The sequence below is a fragment of the Stegodyphus dumicola genome, chromosome 6 (genome assembly GCF_044657685.1).
Source record: "Stegodyphus dumicola isolate Sdum_Otavi_A_Nest chromosome 6, ASM4465768v1".
NCBI lineage: Eukaryota > Metazoa > Arthropoda > Arachnida > Araneae > Eresidae > Stegodyphus > Stegodyphus dumicola.
The window spans coordinates 62,663,993-62,687,684 of NC_140773.1; the positions used below are offsets into that span (position 1 = coordinate 62,663,993).

The 23,692-nt window shown below is 34.8% G+C and overlaps 1 protein-coding gene across 4 annotated transcripts in view; it reads left to right on the plus strand.

Annotated features, from left to right (window-relative positions):
- Positions 1-21,551, plus strand: part of LOC118182538 (metalloendopeptidase OMA1, mitochondrial-like) — an 84,198-nt gene extending 62,647 nt beyond the window's left edge. For all 4 annotated transcript variants that reach the window (XM_085818404.1, XM_085818405.1, XM_085818406.1 and 1 more), the window contains exons 7-9: positions 9,612-9,686; positions 14,579-14,728; positions 21,334-21,551. In XM_085818404.1, coding sequence (XP_085674530.1) covers positions 9,612-9,686; positions 14,579-14,728; positions 21,334-21,483 — 375 coding nt within the window. In that variant the 3' untranslated portion in view covers positions 21,484-21,551. The remainder of the gene's footprint in view (positions 1-9,611; positions 9,687-14,578; positions 14,729-21,333) is intronic.
- The last annotated feature ends 2,141 nt before the right edge of the window (positions 21,552-23,692 follow it).

Below are 23,692 nucleotides of genomic sequence, written 5' to 3' on the forward strand. Positions count from 1 at the left end.
TTTATTCTACTTCATTAATTGTATTACAAGTGTGTTTACTGTATTGCCTAACAAAGCGGACTGTGGACACCTAGCCAAGCAGGTTTATTGGGCAGTCATTATTCAAGTATATTTTCCATGTAAAACTCCTTATCATAAACATTATCTACCAAGAGATCAAACGACAGCCAATTGTCAACAACTGCAACAGACTCTCAGGATTGGACAATAAAGTCACATTACTTCGTGTTCTCATAAAAACTTAATTGAATTCATTACTTAGACCCTGAAAGATATACACAGACAGAAACAGTTGTTGTAATTAGAAGGAATAAGTGTAGGCAGAAAGAATTTACTATCAAAAGGAAATGCTAGTTGAAAGAAATGAAATGCTCTTTTGAAAATATGATTGCTATCTCTGAGAACATCAACATGACTTCTCTTAACTGTGTCACTGCTTGATTCTCACCTCCAGATGTTGGTGCAGTGTACCTTTATTTAAAAAAAAAAAAAAAATAAGTGAATGGACTTAGGGCAAAGTTTGAACTATTAGTTAAAACTCTAAAAAGTTCCGAACCAGCTGCAAAGTAATAATCCAAGGTCCAAGATATTAGTTAGTAATATACTGTAGTCTCACTCATGCTTGCTCGTAAGATATGCATCTGTGTAATTTGTTGTTGTTAAATATAAAAGTTGTTATATTGTGAAGATGACTACTGATTTATTTATTTTGCATAATTACTTCTCTCAGTGTAACGAATATTTTTTATGACCTAGTACATTTTAGTGGTGTGCCTGATATAGCGCAGTAGTGAGGACTCATAAGTGAAGCATCAAGCATGCATCGTCCATTATAAGCATCCATGTGCATCCAGAGGATATTGCAAATAACAACAGCAAAGAAATAGTTACGGATGCCTTATAACTCGCTCAAATGATCTACAAGTCCTCCAGATGATTGAGTACTATAATTTAAAAAATTAACAACTATTTTTTCAGTTAAAATGCAGACTTAAATTTGCATTGCTAAAATAATCAACATAAAAAAAGGCTGAAAAACACTGCTTTCTAAAGATTATGTTAAAAAAAAAAAAAGGAATGAATATTTTCCTTAGCAATTATAATAATCATCAACAGTTGTTGGATAGCATCAGTTGAGCATCAGTTGCCTGATAATATCTTCAGGTTAAATGGTATCGAATGGTTGACCCAAGCAAGAACGAATTACATGAAACACCAAAACACAGCTCTGTAATGACGATATGGTTTCAGCTTCCCTCTTCATAGTTCCATAGAAATTGGAGGAAATCTCTACCTTTTTTATAGAGTCTTACTTGCAAAAATGCTTTATATCAAAACTCTTTATTATATACGCTTTTGCGTATATCAGCTGTTATGCCAAATTTACGCAAGTGAAACCTCGTTATCACGGAAGGAATTAATTCTGTTAAATTAAATCCCTTCTCAACGCAATCACTGAAACTGAGAGTTCCCTTTTCCTTAGACGAAGCATTAAACACAGGTCTAGTCTAAGTCTTATTGTCCGTATTTGCATGCGGTATCCATGTTTGCTGCGCAGCACTCATGCACACTCGCTATAATATGAGTATAAAGACTTGAACTTTTCACAGAGCGATTCTGTTGCACTTATATTTCACTTTTCTGCATGTGCGTAGTCGACATTTGGCGTCGGCTAATCACCATGTATTTAGATTCGTATTTTATCTTTTAATTTTAAATAATTTTATGCTCTACGAAAGTCTTCTACCTTCCTTTAATGACCCTTCTGACAAGCTTGGAGTATTGTGGCATAAACAGTTACCACATTTGGTGACTCGGACGGATTAATATTTGTAATACTTAGTTGTAGTGTAGAGACATGAGGTATTGTTTGGAAGCAAGCAAGATGAAAAATTAGCAAACACCTTCGCCGGGAATCAAACCACTGACCTCTGGAATACCGGCCCAGCGTGCAGAACCACTACACCACGAAGGTACGCTAGGAAGGTGGGAGAAGTACTTTATAGTAAAAAGTTGGTAATGTCGAGTAATGAAAATTCTGATGACATTGTGGTTGAGAATGCTGCAGCTACACATGTTTCGTATGCTTTGGTAAAATTACCACCTTTTTGGAAACCAAACCTATGTTTTTTTTTTGCTTTGGAATCGCAGTTTTCCCTTTCCAGCATAACTTCTGATTTAACAAAATTTAATCATGTCATTTCTGCTGTAGTTTCTGATATACTTAATTCTGTTAGCGATATCATTTTAAAACGTCCCCCGCTACTGGAAAATATGGTGCCCTAAAACAAAGATTGATTTCAGTGCATTCCGAGAGCAAATTTCGTATTCTCTTGGAAAGTTTAGAGCTTGGTGACAAAACCCTTCTCAGTTATTTACTCATATGTGCGCTTTGACAGGTGATGCCGTAGGTGAACCCCTTCCTAAGGTTGTTGTGGCTTGCAAGGCTTCCTAATGGCACACAGTCTATTTTAGCTACTGTTGGTGAAGAGGATTTGAGTATATTGGCTATGGTTTCTAATAAGATTACTGAGCTTATATCTTATTGTTATGTGAATGCGGCTATTGTGACACCTGAGCAAAGTGAATCTGCTACTGCTCGTTTGAATTCTAGGTGACAGAGCTGATTAAACAAATAAATAAGTTAACCTCTACATTGGGAAGCAATTCTTGCAGTCATAAGCGTAATTTTCGGCATTCGTACTGGCGTAGCAGGTCACGTGAACGTACTAACCGTTATAAAGAGGGAATAAACAAGCTTTGCTTTTATCATGTAAATTTTGGGGAACAGGCAAGAAAATATCAGTATCCATGTTCCTTTCGCCAAAATTGCAAAAAGCAGGTGAATACTATACTCTTGGCTGACTGTTCTTCAAAAATAAAATGTTTAATTGATACTGGTGCTGATGTGTCGGTATTACCAAAAGACTATGCTCTGTGTTCTAAGTCTTCCTAAAATTTGGTTTTCTTTGCTGCCAATGGAACTAAAATTCCCACATTTGCACTAAACGCCTTACTTTGAATCATGTGGTAAATTGTTTGGGAATTCTTTTGATTCCGGCATATCTATACCCCATATGTTCTAAAAATTGGTAGATTACTAGTTGAGTATCTCGAACTTATCCTTCTTATGTAACCAACAATAATAAGAATTCAACACTTTTCCATTGTATTGAGACTTAAAGTCCTCTTGTGTTCACATCGTTTATCACCAGATTTATTCCGAGCAGCAAGGCTGTCCAAAAGCCCTTGGGCCAGCCCTCTTCACATGGTCCATAAACCTAATGATGCTGGCACCCTTGTAGTGATTATCGCCGCCTGAATGTTGTGACTATTCCTGATCGGTATCCTGTACCGCATATTCAAGATTGTACACAGATATTTTTTGCAAAAAATATTTGTTCAACACTCGATTTGGCTAGGGCGTGCCATCAAATTTCTGTTAATCCAGTTTACATGCGTAAAACAGCTGTGACAACCCTATTTGGATTATTTGAATTTCTTTAAATGCCGGTTGGTTCCCGAAATGCAGGTCAAACATTTATTCATCAAGTACTTTCTGGTTTAGGTATTCCCTACATCAATGATCCACTTGCGATTTCAGCGGATGAACACCACCTTTGTTTAATTTTTGATAGACTGAAAAAATATGGGTTAAAACTAAATCCTGCTAAATATGTTCTTGCTTAAAAGCAAGATTGCTAAATAGTTTTGTTATTTCGATCACTGCTCACCACACGTGTGTGTGGGGGGGGGAAGGCATTTGTGTGAAACGAAACGTACTGTTTCAAATGCACTTGTGCAAGAAATTTGAATGGACTTTACTACAACGTCATGTGCTTGAGCTGTCTGAGCATATTTTTCTCACTTGTTGTGGTCGGTAAGCAAATGCTTTCGAATTTATTGTACCATTTCTACATTTTTACTTACATGTATTTTAAATTAATTATTTCAAAAGATGCAAAATATTATGACTTGTTACCTGCAATTTCTCTCTCAAGGGAGCTCTGCTTTCACTCATTGTATACGCGTGTGTAGGGCAACATTGTATATTATTTTTTAAATGGTTAGATTGAATTTTGTTTCATGTATTTATTTTTGTTGTATTATCTGTATTTCTTTTGTATTTATATTTCATCATGCCCCTCACCAATCAGAGCTAAAGGATTAGCGAAAACCATGTCGCAAAAAACCAGGTCGCATTTGGTCGCAACCAGGTCGCTCATAAACCACCGCCTTTCCGAAAAAACAATCCAATGCTACAGTTTCTTAGATTAGACGCACAGATTTCTTGGCTAAAATTACTTGTAAAACCACAAAATTAAGTTGTAGCAGTTGATGCCGATATCCTAATGTCCATAAGTGATATTGTTAATCTCTGTGATCATAAGCCATATGAAATTTTAAAAAACTGTTGTATCTAATCTCATTCTGACAGTGAAGAATAAAGGATACATGCTTAGTTGCAAAGCGTAGAACTTGCAACTAAGATGGATGTGATGGCGATTCATGTCCATCTCATTTACTTCCATATAGACGTAATCTTATGGGCAATACCGAAGGGGGAGCACTTCTCAAATCTCTCTGGCTCGCACGTCTTCCTACTAGTTCACAACAGCATCGTAAGAGCACTGAGTGACGGGCTGTCACAGTTAGCTCTTGTGGTAGACAAAATTCACGATCTGGCCATGTCTCAAATCAATGCAGTGCACAGCCATCTCAAAATTTACTGCTTGAAGCACAAATTACACAGCTCATCTAGCTGGTGAGCGAATTGGTCGCAGTTATGCCTCATCAAAGCCGCTCAAGAGATATTAAATTCAAAAATCATAAAGAGTGCAATAGGAGTTGTTCCAGGGAACACTATAAAGAACTGGCAAACAATCAATGCTCTTATCATATGAATTTTGGCTTTGATGCTAAAAAAATTTACTCTCCCATGCTCTTTCCGCAATCAGGCAAACTAGTTCCACAATCTCATTTTTGGACCACAACTTGCGATTTTCATGTAAATCGCATTCTTTTGGTCAACTTTTCATCTAAATTGAAATTTTTAATTGACGCGGGAGCAGCCATTTCCATCCTTCTGGTTAACCTCACCAAACCATCTGCTGTGAATGAGGGTTTGGTTCTTTATGCTGCAAATGGAACCAAAAGCCCAATCTTTGGTAATCGATATAATGTGAATTTATGGCAGAAGTTCGCTTGGTCTTTCATAATCGCCAAGTCTCAGTCAAGTTAATTTATTAATACTAAAATAATATAATTGATTGTTGTCTTCACAGGAAAGTTTGCCTAAATTGTGCCTGGTTGCAGTACTTTTTAAGTGTTTTTCTGGGTTCTTTAAAGTTTGGTAAAATTTTGACTGAATATTTAAAACTTGCTAATACTTTGTATATACGCAAAGAGTGAGGGAATCGTAATGTCTTTCACCACTATTGGACGAAGAAGCCTTCGGTATTTTCTAAATCGCATAGGCTATTGCCCGAATTCCTTATGGCTGCTTGTCAAGAATTATTATCTCTTGGCACAGGGTATCATGCGTCTGTCAAAGAGTGTTCGGGCTAGCCTTCTTCATATGATTAAAACAAAATGGCGCATGGTGTCCACGCAGCAATTATCCTCGATTGAATGCCATCACTGTTCCGAACCGCTATCCTCTCCCCCATATCCAAGACTGTACCCAATTATTATATGGGTTTGGTTTATTTAATTACGGCAAAGTATACTAGGGTTATCTGCCTAAGGGGAGGGATGTCTTCGTGGAGGATTTTCTAAGGGGAGCTAGCTTGCATACACGTTACACTTGGAGAAAACCACGAAAACGCCCATACAACCAGCCCGTTCACGGGATTCGAACCTCAGCCCGAACTACCAGTGTTCAGCGACTTTACCGCTCGGCCGCTGGTGGGCCCTATTATTTTATAGAAAAGAGTATTTACAACATTAGATTTAGTTTGATTGTATCACCAGATGCCTGTCAATGCGACTGACATTGAAAAAAATTCTATGAAAATGCACTTGGTTTATTTGAATTTCATAAAATTTGTCCTCCATAATACAGGGCAAACCTGTCAGAGGTACACTGCGGGGGAAAAAAAAAGAGAGAGAGACAGAAGGGGGGGCAGTTCTTTATATCCCGTTTTAGTGGGCCGATTGAGAAAATTCAAATTGCATTTTTAATGTCTCGAAAGCGTGACTTAGGATATATATTAGATTTATACATAGCATTATTCTAACATAGGTATTTTGACACAAAATTTTATGTGATCCAATCAGAACCATTTGCTCACTGAAATGAGTCAGTTATTTTTTATGACTCACTGCTCACTACCAATAATTTTGATGAAAAAGTTCCGGAACGATGGATGATTCAAGAGCATTTAGTAATGACAGAACAAAGAGCAGAAAGAATCAAACAAGCATTTGGATCAAGACCGGTTAGTGAAATATCAGTAAAAAGTTAAAGGAATAGAGCGAGCAGGGGGATTGAAAAAAAATCAACTTACTCAAACTCCAAGCTGTAGTTTTGAGATTCCTAAAAGCTCCTTCTTCAAAACTAGCAATAAAATTCCAGAATAAAAAGTTTTCAAAAAGTTGGTAAATGATAAACATTAAACTCAGTTTTAACTTGGAAGAATGAAAATTCTTTCTACCCTAAAATGGAAAGTTGGCCTGCTTCCAACTTCCTTCCGCTCTTTTTTTACTAATCTGTTGTTCACTCAAATGTCTTTTCATATAGTATTAATAAATATTTATTACGCATCATTGAGGGGAAAAATTCCAGATAATTAATCCTCCGTAAAAATTTTATTTCAAATTTAAGGTTAAAAATGGCTGTGGCAATTCACTGTAACAAAATCCATAAACCACATTTGGCGTTATCATCGCTCAAAAAAAGGTGCCAAATTTCAAACTGCGCAAATACAGTGGATGCACAAAAATATGGAAACACCTTGTGAAATGCATGTTTGAAAAGAAAGATTGATTTTAATGAAATATGTAGGTGGCGCTGGCGTTTTTGACTACTGACGCCACCTATACAACTTCGTAAATGTGCTAAACAGTTCAGTTGTTGTCTGAGTACTGTTATGTGAGGTTGTCATTGCATTATGTCAGAGTTAACAGACTTCGAACGTGGGCAAATTGTTGGAGCACGTATGGTAGGTGCTTCTGTAAGCAAGGTAGCCGAGGTGTTTAGTGTTTCAAGAGGTACTGTATCGAAGATTTATTCCGCATATTTGAAAAGCGGAAAAACATCATCTGCTAAATCACAGCGCAGACAAAAGTGTGTCCTGAGTGATCATGACAGACGATCATTAAGGGCAATTGTGACGAAAAATAAGAAGCCCCAGCTGCAAAAGTTACTGCTGAAATAAATGTTGTGTTACCGAACCCTGTGAGTACCAAAACAATTAGAAGGGAGTTTCATAAACAGGGAATTGCTGGCCGTGCTGCAATTGAGAAGCCACTCATCAGTGATGCTAATGCCCGTAACAGGAAAAGGTGGTGTTTAAGTCATAAAGCCTGGACTATAGAGTAGTGGAAGCGAGTAATATGGTCTGACGAGTCTTCTTTCACATTGTTTCCCACTTCTGGCCGAGTTTACATCTGGAGAACACCATCTCAAGCCTATAATACAGACTGCTTGTTGCCAAGAGTGAAACATGGCAGGGGTTCTGTTATGGTTTGGGCAGTCATATTGTGGTTCTCTGCTAGCCCCATGATAACTGTGTCAGGGCACATGACTGCCAAGACTTATGTGAACATTTTGGCCGATCAAGTTCATCCCATGGTACAAACTTTGTTCCCCGATGGTAATGGTGTCTTCCAAGACGACAAAGCCCCTGTTCACACAGCTCACATTGTCCAGGACTGGATTTCTGAGCACGAGGAGGAGTTGTCCCATCTCCCCTGGCCACCACAGTCACCAGACCTGAATATTGTCAAACCTTTGTGGTCTACATTGGAACGGAAAGTGCGTTCTCGTTATCCACCGCCAACATCGTTATCTGAACTTGCCACCATTTTGCAGGAAGAATGGTATAATATTCCCTTGGCAAACATACAGGAACTGTATTTATCCATTCCGAGAAGACTGCAAGCTGTTTTGGATGCCAACGGGTTTCCTACACCATATTAAGCAAAGAAACATGTTTTTTTAAAGGTGTTTCCATATTTTTGTTCAACCCCTGTATGTTAATTTGTGTAAATCTTAGAACATTTTTAATAAAAAAGTCTAATTTCTTGCAGGTATGCTTAGAAATGCACCTACTTTAAGATTATGGTAAAAATAGTATAGGTTATAATTCAAAATTGTTTTCGAAAAATTTATAAAAATTATTTAAAAATACAAATTTTAAAAATAAATCACAAAAAATGGGTGAATTTTATTTGGAATAAACCTAAATTTCGAAATGTGAAGGGAAGAATAAAAAATGTTTAATAAAAAATGAGATATTAATAAATATATACCAAATTCAATTAACATTGAGGAGCTAAAATTTTGAGAGCTAATTTTTTAACAACTACTTGTGTGATTTTTACAAAACTTGGTAGTCTGTCATAATTTGAGTCATAAAATTGAAATATGGAAAAAAAAAAGGGGCATGCTATTTCAGAAAAAGTCCGATTTTGTGTCAAAATACCTGTGTTAGAATGATGCTATATATAAATCTAATATATATCCTAAGTCGCGCTTTCGAGACATGAAAATGAAATGTGAATTTTGTCAATCGGCCCAGTACAAAGGGAGATATAAAACTGTCCCACCTTTTTTTTGCACAGTGTACATAAGCCAACAATCACAGCATATCTAATATTTTAAACGGAAGTAAAGCCCATAGCTTTCCGCTGTTGGCGTATAAAGATCATAACTTTTAGTTTTTGAAGACTAAAAGTATTGGTTACACTAATTGGTACCTTAATTTCAATTTTTTAGAATTTTTCAAAATTGGACTGTATAGAAACCTTGCATATAACTTCTTCTTCCTTTCAGCTGATTGTAAAAATTGCTTATAAGCCCTGCTTTATATTATTTCAACTAAGTATACCAAATTCCTTGCACAACAGTTTAACTTCTGCTACAAGTATTAGTAATAACAATATGCCTTAATTAGACTTTTAACAGAACTATAGCCAGGAATAACTTTTATATTTATTTGTGCTAGATTTTGTATTGAATTTCTTTCTTCATGCATTGTTATAATAGGACCCTTTTATTAAAGAAGCATAAAGCTCTCCTAATTGAAGAACAAGGACCTGTTTTAGTTGCTTTAAAAATAATAATTTTACATAAATTTTTGCCAGTCTAAGTCACTCCTCTTTTACTTTTACAAGTGAAGAGAATTTGAATTTTCATTTTAAAAATGTTGACGCTGAGCTCTGTTGGCTTTAATTACCTATGGCATTCACACTAGTTAATGCAGCAACAAAAAGCATTTATCCACATTATGTGCACAAAAAATGTGCTAAATTTTAGAAGTTATTAATGTTATTTACAGGTGGTCTGAATTTTTTGCTATATATAAATAATTTGTTGCCAATTCTAAAATTATTTTTTAGACAATTAATAAATATTATTTGAATCTTGAACAGCTTTTTAATTTCAGATTTTCTTGCAACTTCCATACAACCGAAAAATTGAAAGAGAAGCTGATAATGTTGGCTTGCAATTAGCTGCCAGAGTAAGTCAAAGAATGATAATTAATTTTATAAAGGATAAGATAAAAAGGAATTTTTTTTTTTTTTGTTAGTTTCATCTAGTTAACCTTTTAACATCTTCTCACTTTTTGATTAATCTTAAATTTATGTAGCATAATTTTAGTAACAAATGCAGGAAAACATGAGTAACAGAATAACTCTTAAACAAAACAGTATAGAAAATTGAGTCCTGATAGCTATCCTGAATATCAGTCATCTCCAACATTTCTAAATCAACTTTTATTATTATTTGTCTCAAAACTAAGTGCAGCAAAATCTCTTATGATGACCATCTCTGAAAGTGACCAATGTTACTCAGAACATAAACATTTCTCTAAAAAGACCACCTTCATGAATGGTTATTTTAATGAAATTACTGTATATGCAGGGGGTCATAAAAAAAAGCTTTCTTGATATAAGAACCTCTAGCTGCCAATCCATTCAACTAATTAAAATGAAATATCAAATACTATTATTATTTGAATGGCACACACTCGAGATTGTAGTGATTTAAAAAAATAGAGCTCGCACAGTTATGGATATGGTGAAAAAATTTCAAAATTTTTGAGCGGCAGTACCCACTTTTTCCGTGGCAAATTGATCAGCGCACTGAAAACCATATATGGCATTGGAATGGTACATATATGACGAAAATTGCTGATGAAAAATATTTGCAAAGAAGAGCATTGTAAAGGGCTAATGACAACACAAGAGAGGAGACACACCTTGCATAATTCACAGGGATAGACAGTAGAAGCACCAATCACAGAATACCATGTGCAAAATCTTTCATAAACAGTGTGAGAAGACTGTTTGTTCAATCAGGTGTTCGAACATGCTAACAAGATGACACTTAAACAAGAAAACAATGAAGTGAATTGATAAAGCTGTTTGATCTGAATGGGGAAAATGCTGCCAAAGTAGAGTGAAATATGTGAAATCATAAGCTAAGACAAGGCCCATGCTCCGTAAAAACTGTACATGATTTTGTAAAAAAGAAACTGGATGGACATGTGATAGACAGAGATCTGGATGACTATAGGTTCCCATTGAAGTTGTTATAGGAGAACATGATTACTGCAAAAAGTGTTGCAGTTTGGATATGCAACCTAGACATGAGCAACAGCATATCAAATCTCCGAATTTTTTCCTCATCAGATATGGTGAAGACAACAGGTGGCCACTGCAAATATTATGGATGGATGAGATGCATTTCTTCAAGTAGGTGCCCACTGCGAATATTATGGATGAATGAGGTGCATTTCTTCTTAACTAGGAATGCTTATCCAAGAGTTGCTTTTACTGGGCTGACAAAAGTCTTTAAGATGTGGCACCAGTGCCTTCACATGAAGCTAAAGTGACTGTGTGGTGCGGCATCACAATCGCATCCATTCTTGGCCTGTACTTCTTAGAAAAGGTCAATATCACAAGTATGAAAACATGCTGCATCATAAGTGCTCGGTATGTTAGAGTGTTGAAAAGTTAACATAATTCCAGAATTGCAGCAACGAAATGCCATTAAAATTGTATGGATGCAAGATGGTGTTCCTCCATATGTCTGCAGATGTGTTTCGGCAAGTGCTACATAGGAGTTTCGAGATAGAATTCTCTCTCGCAACTTTGCAGTTTTGTGGACTCTGTAATCCTTGACCTCACTGTAATGGATTTCTTGTTCTGAGTACCTGAAATCTAAGATGTGTTCATCATATCCATGAGATTTTTCAGCATTGAAAGATGCCATAAACGTGAAGTTATACAGATTCCTCCTGTGGTGTTACATTCATCGTTGTTATCAACAAACTCCTGTATGCCCAGCGTTATCATCTGGAAAGCTGGGCATGTTTAAAACTTGTAATTCTAATAAAAGGTTTTTGTTCCATTTCCTATCTTGTGTTGTCATTGGTTCTTTACAAAGCTCTTTGCAAATGTTTTACATCAGCAATTTATTTTTCCAACTCTTTATGGTTTTTCATTTCATTGATCAGTTTGTGCAGGGAAAAAAACTGAGTATTGCCATTTGAAAATTTCAAAATTTTTTCGCTCTTTTCTGTAGTTTTAAATGATTACAGTCTTGAGCACATACCTTCAAATAATAATTCCTGAAATTTCATTTTGATTGGTTGAGTGGATAGGTCATAGGTGTTCATATATTGGGATTTTTTTTATGATCATGCTGTATTTAAATGGTAAATACGTGGTTTCAGCATATTTCATACATTTCATAATATTAGTCATGTCCAGGGCTTTTCAAGTATATTATGTTCCTTATGTAGATTATGTCAATTAATATTTGCATTGTATTGAAAAATGCTTTAAAAGTGAATAAACTACCACAATAGAAACATGGAGTATTTCAATGAGTTATAAAATAGTCTTGCACTACTTTCCAGACTTAACAATATTTTTCGCTGTTGTAAAGAAACTCATTTGCATAGTATTACTAATCTGAATATTCCAAATAAGTTTTCTGAAACTGGAAACATGTGGTTATTTATGGGAATTGTTGTTAAGTTCTTTTAATTGCAAAGATAATTGCTTAAAAATATTCAGTAGTAGTATATGGAAAAGTAGACTTCTGGATTTAAACTGCAATCACCTAATTTATGTGCAACTCATAACTGTAGCAAAATAAAAATATAACCTTTCTGAGATGTTAATACATTATTTCTTTTATTGTATTGTTAAATGTGCATTCTAATAAATGTTCAGGATTCCATATAAAAACCTGGCACTGAACAATTCTGAGACAAAATCTGATTTACAAAAATTGGGAAAATGGGGTAAAACTCATTTTCATTGAAAATAGTTCATTGAAAATATAACGCTGATTTTTATTGTTTGACTTCTGAATTAGCAGAGCTTTTTGGTTTGTTGTTCTTCCTGTAGGGCAGACAATTTTTTGTTCCATTCTGTCAATAAAGCCTTTTTCAGGTCATTCCATACTGGTTGCATCATGTTCATTTTTTTTTTTTTTTTTTTCTGCTCTTTCCTTATCCTTTAAGTAGTACATTGTACCCCTGTAATATGAATTTCATGTATCCCAGTTGATTTTTTACAGACTTACTGCCAAAATCTGAAGTTTTGCACACTAGTTAAAAATAAAAAAATTTTAAATGTTCTCAGGTTTCCAGAAAACCTATCAAATCAGAATAACAAATACCAAAAATCCGCCAAATCCTGAAATTCGCATTGCCTCTCAAAATATAAACATTTAGTTTATAGATTTTGGAAACCGTAACATGGAGTATAAAATATTGAAGAAAAAATACTTACTGGACAATGATGTCATAATTACCGAATAATAATGAGTCATAACAGAAATACCAAATTATTGATATCATGGTAAGAGTTTTTTCTCTCCAATCTGCATCGAAGTAAAAAGGCAGACGATTAACTCAACTCTTCTTTCAAGTTCACGCTTCACGTTGTTGTACTTTCTGAGCTTTGTTATTTCACAAGATTGTGTTTTTTTTTTTTTTTTTTTTTTTTTTTTTTTTTAAATTTTTATTTCGGATATTTTGTGGATAAATTAAGAATATTTTAAATTTCAGTGCTTTTTAATACAATGACAGATAAGAAACGCCCTCGTGATTTTCCTGCTTGCAATGTTGAAAAACGTAAACACGTTGCATTGACGGTAATGAAAAAAGTGGAAATTCTGCTAAAGATGGAGGCAGGTGATACTGCTTAATTTATAGCAGAATCGTATGCAATTGCCACATGTACTGTGTATGATATATGGAACAATAGAGAAAGGCTGTTGAAATTTTACAGCAACAGTGATTCTAACACCGGAATCCTTTACATGAGGTGAAATCGGCAAACCTCGATGCTGTCTTGTACGAATGGTTCCGGCAGCGGCGGAGTGATGGGGTACCTATTTCAGGACTACTCCTGAGAGAAAAAGGGAAGCAGATTCATGCTGATTTAAAAATAAAGGAGCTTAATGTAAATGAACAGTATAATATAATTAGTTTATATATGTAATAATAATTTAATGCATATAATTAATTATTGTATTAATGCATTTAATAATTTAATTAAATCTATCTCATATGCCTTATTATTTTGCACTTTTAGTCTGAATATTATCTTTTCTGTCCTGAAATCCGCAAAATTCTAAAATACGCACAACCTCTGGTCCCAAGCTTTGCGGATTTCTGGATTGCTACTGTACATAAAACCAAAAATAATACTAAATGTTAAAATAATATGATGAATTAGCGTGCAAAATAAATAGTGGGTAAAAAACATATACAGTCAAAAGTCGTTAATCCGGACTCGTCGGAACTTCAGCGATTCCGGATTATCGATTTTCCCAGATTATAGATCATCAGTTTAAATCGCTTACGATGGCATGCAGAAATTCTAAAATTAAAAATATGAAACCATAATTTATGAAATAAAGAACAATTATGATCTAAAGGGTATCAAAATTTACAAAAAAAAAAGCTTAATATTTATTTGTTTACTTTATTAAACATTTCTTTCAATGTAAGTTGTTTAAGTTGCTTTGTTTTATGTGATAATACTCTTTAATTCTATAAACAGACATAATTTTTTGTTCAGTTACAAAGTTCCACTGTTCAAGTCCCGTTAATTGCTGTGCCGAGAATACCGACTAACTTGTCAATCGAAATTTTTTTGCTTTCACTAACCTCTCTGTCACATTCTTCAAGTCTTTATAATACAGCCCCCCTTCCCCCGAAATTAGGATGGCAGCAAGCATTATAGATGGTATAGAGGTGGTGACAATGGCAATTATGCATTCAACTAAAATGTTGGAAATTAGATAAGGGAAAATATAGACACTTAGATCTGTATTATTAGCTAGAGATAATATTATTTTTATTTATTCATTAATATTTGTTTTTAGGCTTGTTTTGATGTGCGTGAAAGTAGTGCATTTTGGGCTAAGATGGCTGTTTTGCAGAAGTCATTTGAGAAGGTACCCAATATAGAATTCTTATCTACACATCCAAGTCATGAATCTCGCTCAAAATATCTTGATGATCTCATGGATGAAGTAAGTGTACACAAAACTGAGTAACGTCTCACTTTAGCTGATCTTATGCTTCTCACATGCACAGTAGACATTTTTGTTAATATGATAACCTTCTTTGCCTGGCGACAAATACAGACTTAAGCCATGCATAGTTAACTACTGAGGAATGTGTGCATAACAACGAGAAATTTCACAAAAATTTCTTTCCATATACAAAAAATAAATTTTGAAACAGTATTCATAGGCCAAAGTAAAGTATTTAATACTATCTGGATTAAGAAGTACTGACTTGTTATTCAGATAAGCCCAAACATGCAAGATTTCATCTACTCAGGACTTAAAAAGCATATGTAGAAATATAATTGTTTTTTTCACTCATGTTTCTGCATTGCTTTAAATTAATGCTGTAGGTTTGTGTAACATGTAATTAACCTTATTTCACATTTATTTCTAATGTATTTTTGTTTGATATCTCATCCCACATTTGCTGTTATCATTAAAGTTCCTCTTTTAAAATTTGTTTCATTTTTTGGATACTCCGTTTCCATTAGAATTGGCAATACTGGCATTTATCGTAGCCGCTTTATGGTTCCAGAACAAATTCAAAACTATTGTAGAATATAAAAAACGATTAGAGTTGAGAAAATAAAATAAAGTAGTTCTAAATACAATTATGTACGTAACATGGGATAAATCTTAGATCCATAGGATGTGGGGGAAATGTTCCAAAACTTGAAACAGTAAGTTGAGTGAAGCTCATATTTTGAGTCAGAATTTGACAGATTTCAATTCTTTAATAATTAATTGTCAAGACTCAGAGGCAGTAAAAATATACATTTATTCATAAGTAATGCATAACAGAAGCTGGAGGATGCAAAAATGACATTTTATGAGTGGAAGATGAAAAATGTAAAAATGCCATCACATGGAATCGAACCATCAATCTGAATCTCTACAATACAAAGTGCTATCCATTGCACCACTGCTTACACTGAAAGAAGTGCGATAAAGTTACCTAAAACAAAAAAGGAAATGTTCTGGCATTTAAAAATTGCACAGGACAGATGATAATGTAAACAAACAGTTATGTTGTAGAGACATTAGGTATAATTTTGGAAACAGAAAAGATGAAAAATAGCAAGCACCTTACCCGGGAATCGAACCACAGAACTCTGGAATACCGGCCCCAGCGTGCAGAACCACTACACCACGAAGGCACGCTAGGAAGGCAGGAGAAATACCTTATATACCCCCCTTTTAAAGGGCAACTAGGGTTTTTAGGAGACCCAATCACCAAATCCTGGGTGAGGAGAATCATCTTCCAACACCCTTTTAGTTTGAGTGCCAGTGTAGAGATATTAAGTATATTTTTGGAAACAGGAAAAGATTGAAAAATATCAAACGCCTTCGCCGGGAATCGAACCACGGACCTCTGGAATACCGGCCCAGCGTGCAGAACCACTACACCATGAAGGCACGCTAGGAAGGCGGGAGAAATACCTTATAATGTATATAGATCTGTGCTGCATTGAGTCTGGAAAAGTAAGCTTCTGGAATAATTTCATAGTTTAAGATTTCAGCAAAATATGTTTCAGCATTATGGTAGAAATTTTCGTTTAACGTATTGAGGTAGTCTTTAATGTAATCTATCTTTAAGTCTTTATGCAGATTTTAGTTTCTGAGAAACCAAAGAGCTCCAGTAATAAGATGAAGAAACTTATTTCACCAAATTTGTAGCTTGTTAATTTCCTTCTCCTCTCTCGTAGTGTCTTTAATCACCAGTCTAATGATGCATCACCAAAAGTGTGTAGTAGATGCCAGCGATGCATACATAACCTATGCTCAAGCGAGATGCTACTGTGAAACTGCACATCTAGCACTATAGATATTTGAATATGTGAATTTGAATATTTATGTCACTTGCATTATACAAGTATTACCCTTATCAGTGTTAAAGATAGTTATGCAAAACAACTTTTCTGAACCATGTATAATATAATGCAGCTGATATTACAACTCAATTAATTAAGTAATATTAGAGTCTTGTCAAAACAAAGAAAAAAATCTACATTAATCTTTAATATTTGAATAGTTATTAAACTTTAATTGTTTCATGAAGCCAATAAAGCATAACTAAAATATATCTGTAAGCAGTTTAGTTTTATTATTACATGGATTTTATGTTATTATTTCTCAAGAAATAAATTCTAATGAAATGTTCACAAATATTCAGTATGACCCATGAATCACACAGCAAGTGTGTCACACATCAGCATTAGATAGTCAAACTCATTCCATACTTTACATAGCATGTTACTGTCACAGAAATTAACTGCTGCTGTTATGCTTATTCTCAGCTCATCTGAAGTGTTCAGTAGAGAAGGCATGTACACCAAATATTTCATGAACCCTTCCTGTTATAAAATAAATAATAAATAAATAAAAAATCTTACTGTGCACAGAGCCTGACTAAAGCATGGGCATACAGAGCAGTTGCCCCATTTCTCCACGTCAGAGGGGGGGGCCAAATTGAAAAGAAAGTTTATTACTATAAAAATTTAAATACCTCCATAAAGTTCGATTGTTCATTATTGAGGTAGTGAAGCAGAGGGGGGGGGGGTCCAAAGAAGCTTTTGCTCCGGGCCTTAATTAAGCTAAGTCGGGCCCTGACTGTGCATTCACATGCAACAAAGTTACCCAAGTGCCATATCTTGAGACCTTTTTCACCTATTCCAGCATTGAGGAATTTTTGTTCAAAAGTTTCCTCATTGACAAGTGCAAGGGCATACCATCTAGTGAGATTTTCAGATGTGAAATAGCATGCATAGATCTCTCTGTGTGAAACTAGAGAATGAAAAAAGCTTTCTTAGGCTAGCTGACCATGTTGAAGAACACTGAAGGGAATTGCCTAGTTGACTGACAGTTTGAGGAAGATGTCACTAGCGTGCATTGTTTCTGCACACTAGTGATATTTCCTGCCACCGAAACAAAACTTTTAACACTTCCTCTTTTTAACTGTAGGTATTTCATTCAAATATAGTTCAGTATTTTCAAGCTATAATGCTTTGAAACTGGATGAAAACTTTTAAAGACATGGTGTATTATCTGCTTTAAAGTAATGACTGTTTTGTGCCAAAGTAAGAATTGCTGGTTTCTTCATCCTTCAGCTTACAGGGTTTCCTACACATAAAATCACATATCCAGTGTACTTCTGCACTTTTTTTTAAAATTAGCTGCATAATCTGCATCACACAGCACTTTTTTTTAAAATTAAGTGCATAATCTGCATCACAGAAAATGTCTAATTTTTCTGTTGATGTGGAACAGTTCACTGAACATTTATAATGAAGACCCAACTTAGAGTACCTTTCAGATATCTTCGAATTTGCTTTTTTACATTTTCAATATCTTTCCTCCCTGGATTTACTGCATTTCTATTTTTAAGACTAAAAATTAAGGTAAAAGTTTACTATTGGGTGCCCCTTGTTTTTTGACGATTCTTTTTTGACGCCAAGATCAGTGCCAGGAAGGCACAATTTCAAGATGGTTGCTATACAAAACCAAAATAAGAAGTCAAAGAATTGCACAAACTCTGTGTCCATGTTCACATCGATATTTTTTCACTTAAAAAAAAATCCCAGAAATGCACAAACTAGGTATTGCGCACTGCCTTAAATTTGTCCATGTACACATCAATCTATTTTCATTTAAATAAAATCAGGAAGTTAAAACTATCATGGTAATCAGAAGTGAGATTTCATCACCAAAATTTTTAAAAAATTGCCGCTAATCGAAGGGGGCACCCAATTTCACACTAGAGCCAAAATCAAGAGTTAATTCTGAACCTGTTTTATTTGACACATATTAAAGATAAGCATGGAAAATGAATAGCATTTGATTCCATTCAGAATGAAATGTTGTTTAAAAATGTATTTTTTCACATACTTAGAATTCTTAAATATTGTAGAAAAAGAAAACATATACATATATGTATATTTATGACACAATTACGAAATGTTTACCTCCATCCATGTCAAAACCTATTGATCTTAATGGCAAGTCGCTGAATGTTTTGTTAAATAAGAGGGGTGTGTCACTGTTTCAATGGCGTGTATGGGGAAAACCAGTTCAGGTCTCTCCTCTCTTTCATACCTGCATGATATGAACCTCAGTGGGACAAGGAACTAACTTTTCAGTGCCTTTATAAGAAGGATAATAAGTTGTTTATGAGGATTCATTCTTTTTAATTCTCATATTTACAATAGATGGCATATAAGCTTTATTAACCATCAAATGTAAAATCAGTTTTAAGAAGCAGTGGTCAAAATACTTTTTAAGGCATGGCTTTTCATGTATGGGTGAAATAAAGAACAGAAGCAAAAAGTAAACTTTAAAAAGGCCATCTGTGAAGTATTGTATTATTAGCTATTAATCTAGTGTATGTAAAAACATGTTTATTTTTCTTGTACACGGTCTGAGACAAAAACACTTTTCCTTGAAAAGTAAGAAAAATTCCATGCTTCTTTATTTTCCTTTCAAACCAATTTATTACAATAAAACTGCCCCATCAGAAGGGGGAATATAAGGATATTTATTTGCAGTATAGTAAACATTTAAAAAATATTTTGATGGACAATAAAAGTCGATTCAGCCAATATAGGAGAATGGATGTTAATATTGAGTTATTACATATGTTTAGTTCCTAAATTAACCTAATAATTTTTTATAAACTAATGGCCATGAAAATTGCAACACCACGAAAGAAAGCAAATACAAAAGAGATATTTGTTGTACGTAAACAGTATGGCTTGAAGACAAAATGATTAAATTTGTAAGATGTTTGGGGTTTTACAGGACTGCTGAATTAGAAACAGCTGCCACCCTTGGCAGCTAAAATGGCCTTACCCGGTTAGGCATGAAATCGAACTGGGCTTGGATGACAGAAATGGGCAATTCATTCCATGCTGCTTCAAGTCTGCCACATCTCATAAATCGTATTAGCTGGAGAAGGGTGGCAGGCCAGTCTTTCAACAACCCATAACCAGATGTTTTTAATGGGTGACAGATCTGGAAACCATGCATGCCAGGGCAGCAATTTAATGTGTATCGAGGAAGGTCAGAATATGACATACAACATGTGGTCTTGCATTATCTTGCTGAAAGATGGCTTTTGGCAGGCCTGGAAGATAGGCTGCAACCACTGGACGTAAGATATCAGAAATGTACCGATTTGTGCTCACATTACCATCGATTCGAAACAGAGATATGTGAGTCATGTACCCAGTCGCTTCCCAAACTATCACACCAGGTTCAGGGCCCCTATGCCTATACTGAATGCAAGCAGGCAACACACAGTCTCCTAGGAGCCTTTAGCCATGTATATGGCCATCAGAATACTGCACACAGAACTGGGACTCGTCCGAAAAGATGACATTGTGCCACTCCTGTATCCAGTCTTTTGGCACACCAGAGTTGTCGTTTCTCTCTATGTTGCATTGTCAAGGGAAGCCAAAGTAGTGGTTGCCGTGCTAATAGTCCATGCTGTTGCAAACAGCAATGCACCATGCAAGTGGATACTGAGCGTGCTGCAAACATGCCGATTTTCCTGACTAATGGTCCGTGATGTGGTTGTACGATTTTGCAGGCCTGATATGTCTGTTCTCTTGGGTCTTAGTCATGGAAAGGTGTTGAGATCCTGCATGCCATTCAGTATGACCCTCAGCAACCCATTGATTCCATATTTGCATGACAATGGTTAGATGTTGAGCAGTGCGACAGCGATATCGCAGACCTATAATCCACACTCTCAATAGGCAACAATCCTGCCTCTATCAAATTCTGACACTTGCTGGTAAGCATTTCTTATTCTTATTCGAGGCATAACATGATATTCTGAGCAAACTGTGATTTTACAAAGCGCTATCTGAATGAGAAATCCACTACACAACTTTCTTTTACATGGTGCTTCACATGTCATTTCTCCCTCCTGTGTCATCTGCATGTGCTGAAATACTAATCATTTCCATATCCCAACCTCTTTTTCCTATCAGGTGATTTTGATGTTCGTCAGATTATTTCTTCCTGGCATTGTAATTTTAATGGCCAGCAGTATATAAAGCATATCCTAATAGTGTGATAAATTTTGTTTAGTTTTCTTGTATTCTTATTGAACAATAAAAATCGGATATTAAGAAAGTAATAAAAGGGAGATAATTTTAAAAATTCAAAATTAATGCATTGTTATATAAACCTGGAAAAAACATTGAAATGAAATGGATAAAGCATAGATCTGTATTAGGCAGTTGACATACTTTTTTCAAAATTTTATGTTATCAAATAAACTATAAAAATTTTATTTCTCCTATAAAATTTGTGTTCTGCTATATTATCTTTTTTTAAAGACTACTTATTTAAAGCTTAGTAAAATGTTTTAACATTTATATTTGATTCAATTTTAATTCTGAATTAAGAGTACTTTTGATATTAACAACTATTTTTATGAAAATACTCTTCATATATCCATATGTATATTATTACTGTTGTTCCTATACAACTAACATATTACTTTGTTGGAGAATCTATGCATTTTAAAGTGTATACATAATGTAGCAGTTCTTATTTTGCAGGCAATAAAATTACGCAGCTCCTGTGGATGTCCTCTGCTTGGATATAGAGATCCGAGGAAAGAAGTTGAAGCTGCTGCTCATAGGTTAGAACTCATTAGAAAAGAACTATTTAAGAATGACCCTAAACCCGTGAAAATCTTTCAAATTTGACTCCTTTAATGGAAGGTTATTTATATCTCTTCTCCTACACCAAGAATAAAATTTCAATTTAGTTTTTATTTCTTTTGATTTTTTAATCAGATACATGATTGTCCATTAACATTTTTAAAAACTAATTGTTTAACTGAAAAAGAAGAGTGGGACATAAATATCAGCATAAAAATTATCATGTATTAAAAATTTTATATATGTGTTTAATTAGAATTTTGACATCCATTTTGAAAATATACAGAAAATTTTTTATCTTTTTTGATATATAAGATTGTTAAAAAAATAATTCTTTATAACAAAAATAACAATTATGAATATTTCTGGTTATCAATAAATTCACAAAATAAAATATGCTTGAATATAGGCATATTCTGTAATTAGTGACCTGAGTGCCAATGATGTGTAAGTGGTCCTACAATTATAAAACACCAAATTAAGGAATCTAATTTTATTTAATCAGGAGTAGTAATTTTAAAGTATGCTGAGGAGCCAAAACATTATGACTACTTACTCAATAAGATATTGCTCGATCTCTGGCTTGCAAAACAGCTGCAGCTCGCCTTGGTATGGATGCCACAAGTTCTTGGTAGGTGACTGGAGACAGAATGTCTAAGCAGCGGTCAAGCAAAGTCGAGATATTCCGACATGGTGGTGTTTGAGCTCTGAGCTGCCTCTCCATCCAAAGTATGCTCTATCGGGTTAAGATCCAGCGAGTTAGGTGGTCAAGACATTAATTATAATTCATCCTTATGCTGCTCGAACTACTCCAACACAATTTGAGCCTTGTGCCATGGGGCATTGTTCTGCTGGAAGATTCCGTTTCCAGTTGGGATGACAGACACCATATAAGAATGCCACTGGTCTGAAATTATGTTCAAATAGTACATAGCTTTCATGGTCTATTCTATCACAACTAAGGGTCCCAGAGCCCCCCCCCCATCAGAATGTACTTCAAAATGTAATACCACCACCACCAGCCTGTGTATGACCTGCTGTACGGGGAAAGGGGGACGGCAACTGTTTGCCTTGAAGATGGCATACCCTGACATGACCATCGACATAGTGAATAAAAAATCATAATTCATCTGACCAGGCAGCTGTCTTCCACTTATCCATTATCCAGGCTTGATGTTCCCCGGCCACTGTAGTTGTAGCTGACAATGATGCTTAGGCCCCGTTCAGACGAGGGCGTAAAGGACATAAGTGGTTAAAGCCGAGCTCCGTTGCCAAGGCAACCAGTCACTGCTACGTCACAGAATCTGGTTTAGGGCTCGTGGCACAAGGTTCCAAGGTTTCAACTTTACGCCGAGTTTGGGATAACCGTCGACCAAGAGTGAAGCTAAAACGAACCGGCTTTCTTAAGACGATTTCGCAGTCACATCGAAGGCGACGTTTTTTTTTAATATGGAACACATCGTATCCGAATGAGTTGTAATCGTATCCGAACAAAATAATGAGTTGTAATCGTATCCGAACAAAATAATGAGTTGTAATCATATCCGAACGAAATAGAGTTGATCTCGCAAGAAATCTACGATGATGACATGCATTTTTTAAAGTTAAGCTCAGGATTATGCACGCTGTGTATGATCCTGTAGATGATTGATCCCTTCCAATATTTTTCATTTTATTATGAAAATTCTTTAAAAAAAGCATGCTTGCAAAAATTTTATTTTTTCTGTGTAAATTATTATTATTACTTTCTTTCTGCCTATAATTTTTTTTAAATTATTACTGTAATTTTTTTCCTGTTTAATTATTTTTGTATTTAAGAAATAAATTTATTAAAAAAGCTGGAAATATTGTATTGGTATTTGCTTCAAATGCTGATTTTCTTTTCAAACAAACTTCATGAATTAATTTTACTAAAACATCAAATCAGTATCAAGAATCTGCTGTTTTTTTAACAGTAAAAATATTACTTAAAAAAATTATTTTCACTTATTTAAGAATAGTCACAATAGTCAATTCAATAGTGTAAGCTTTGTATAAGTAATAAAAGATTAATCTTTTGAGAAAAATGCTCTTATGAATTCCAAGAAAGGAAAGATGTAGTGAAATATCCTTAAAACAGCAGTCAACAGTCTAGACAGTTTTGTCTCCTGTTAAAGTGCAGTTTTGTCTGTTCTGTTTTTTAATTACGTTCTCCATGAAAGGAATTTACTTTTAATGAAACTAAATAGCACACATAATTCATAACATGGACTAT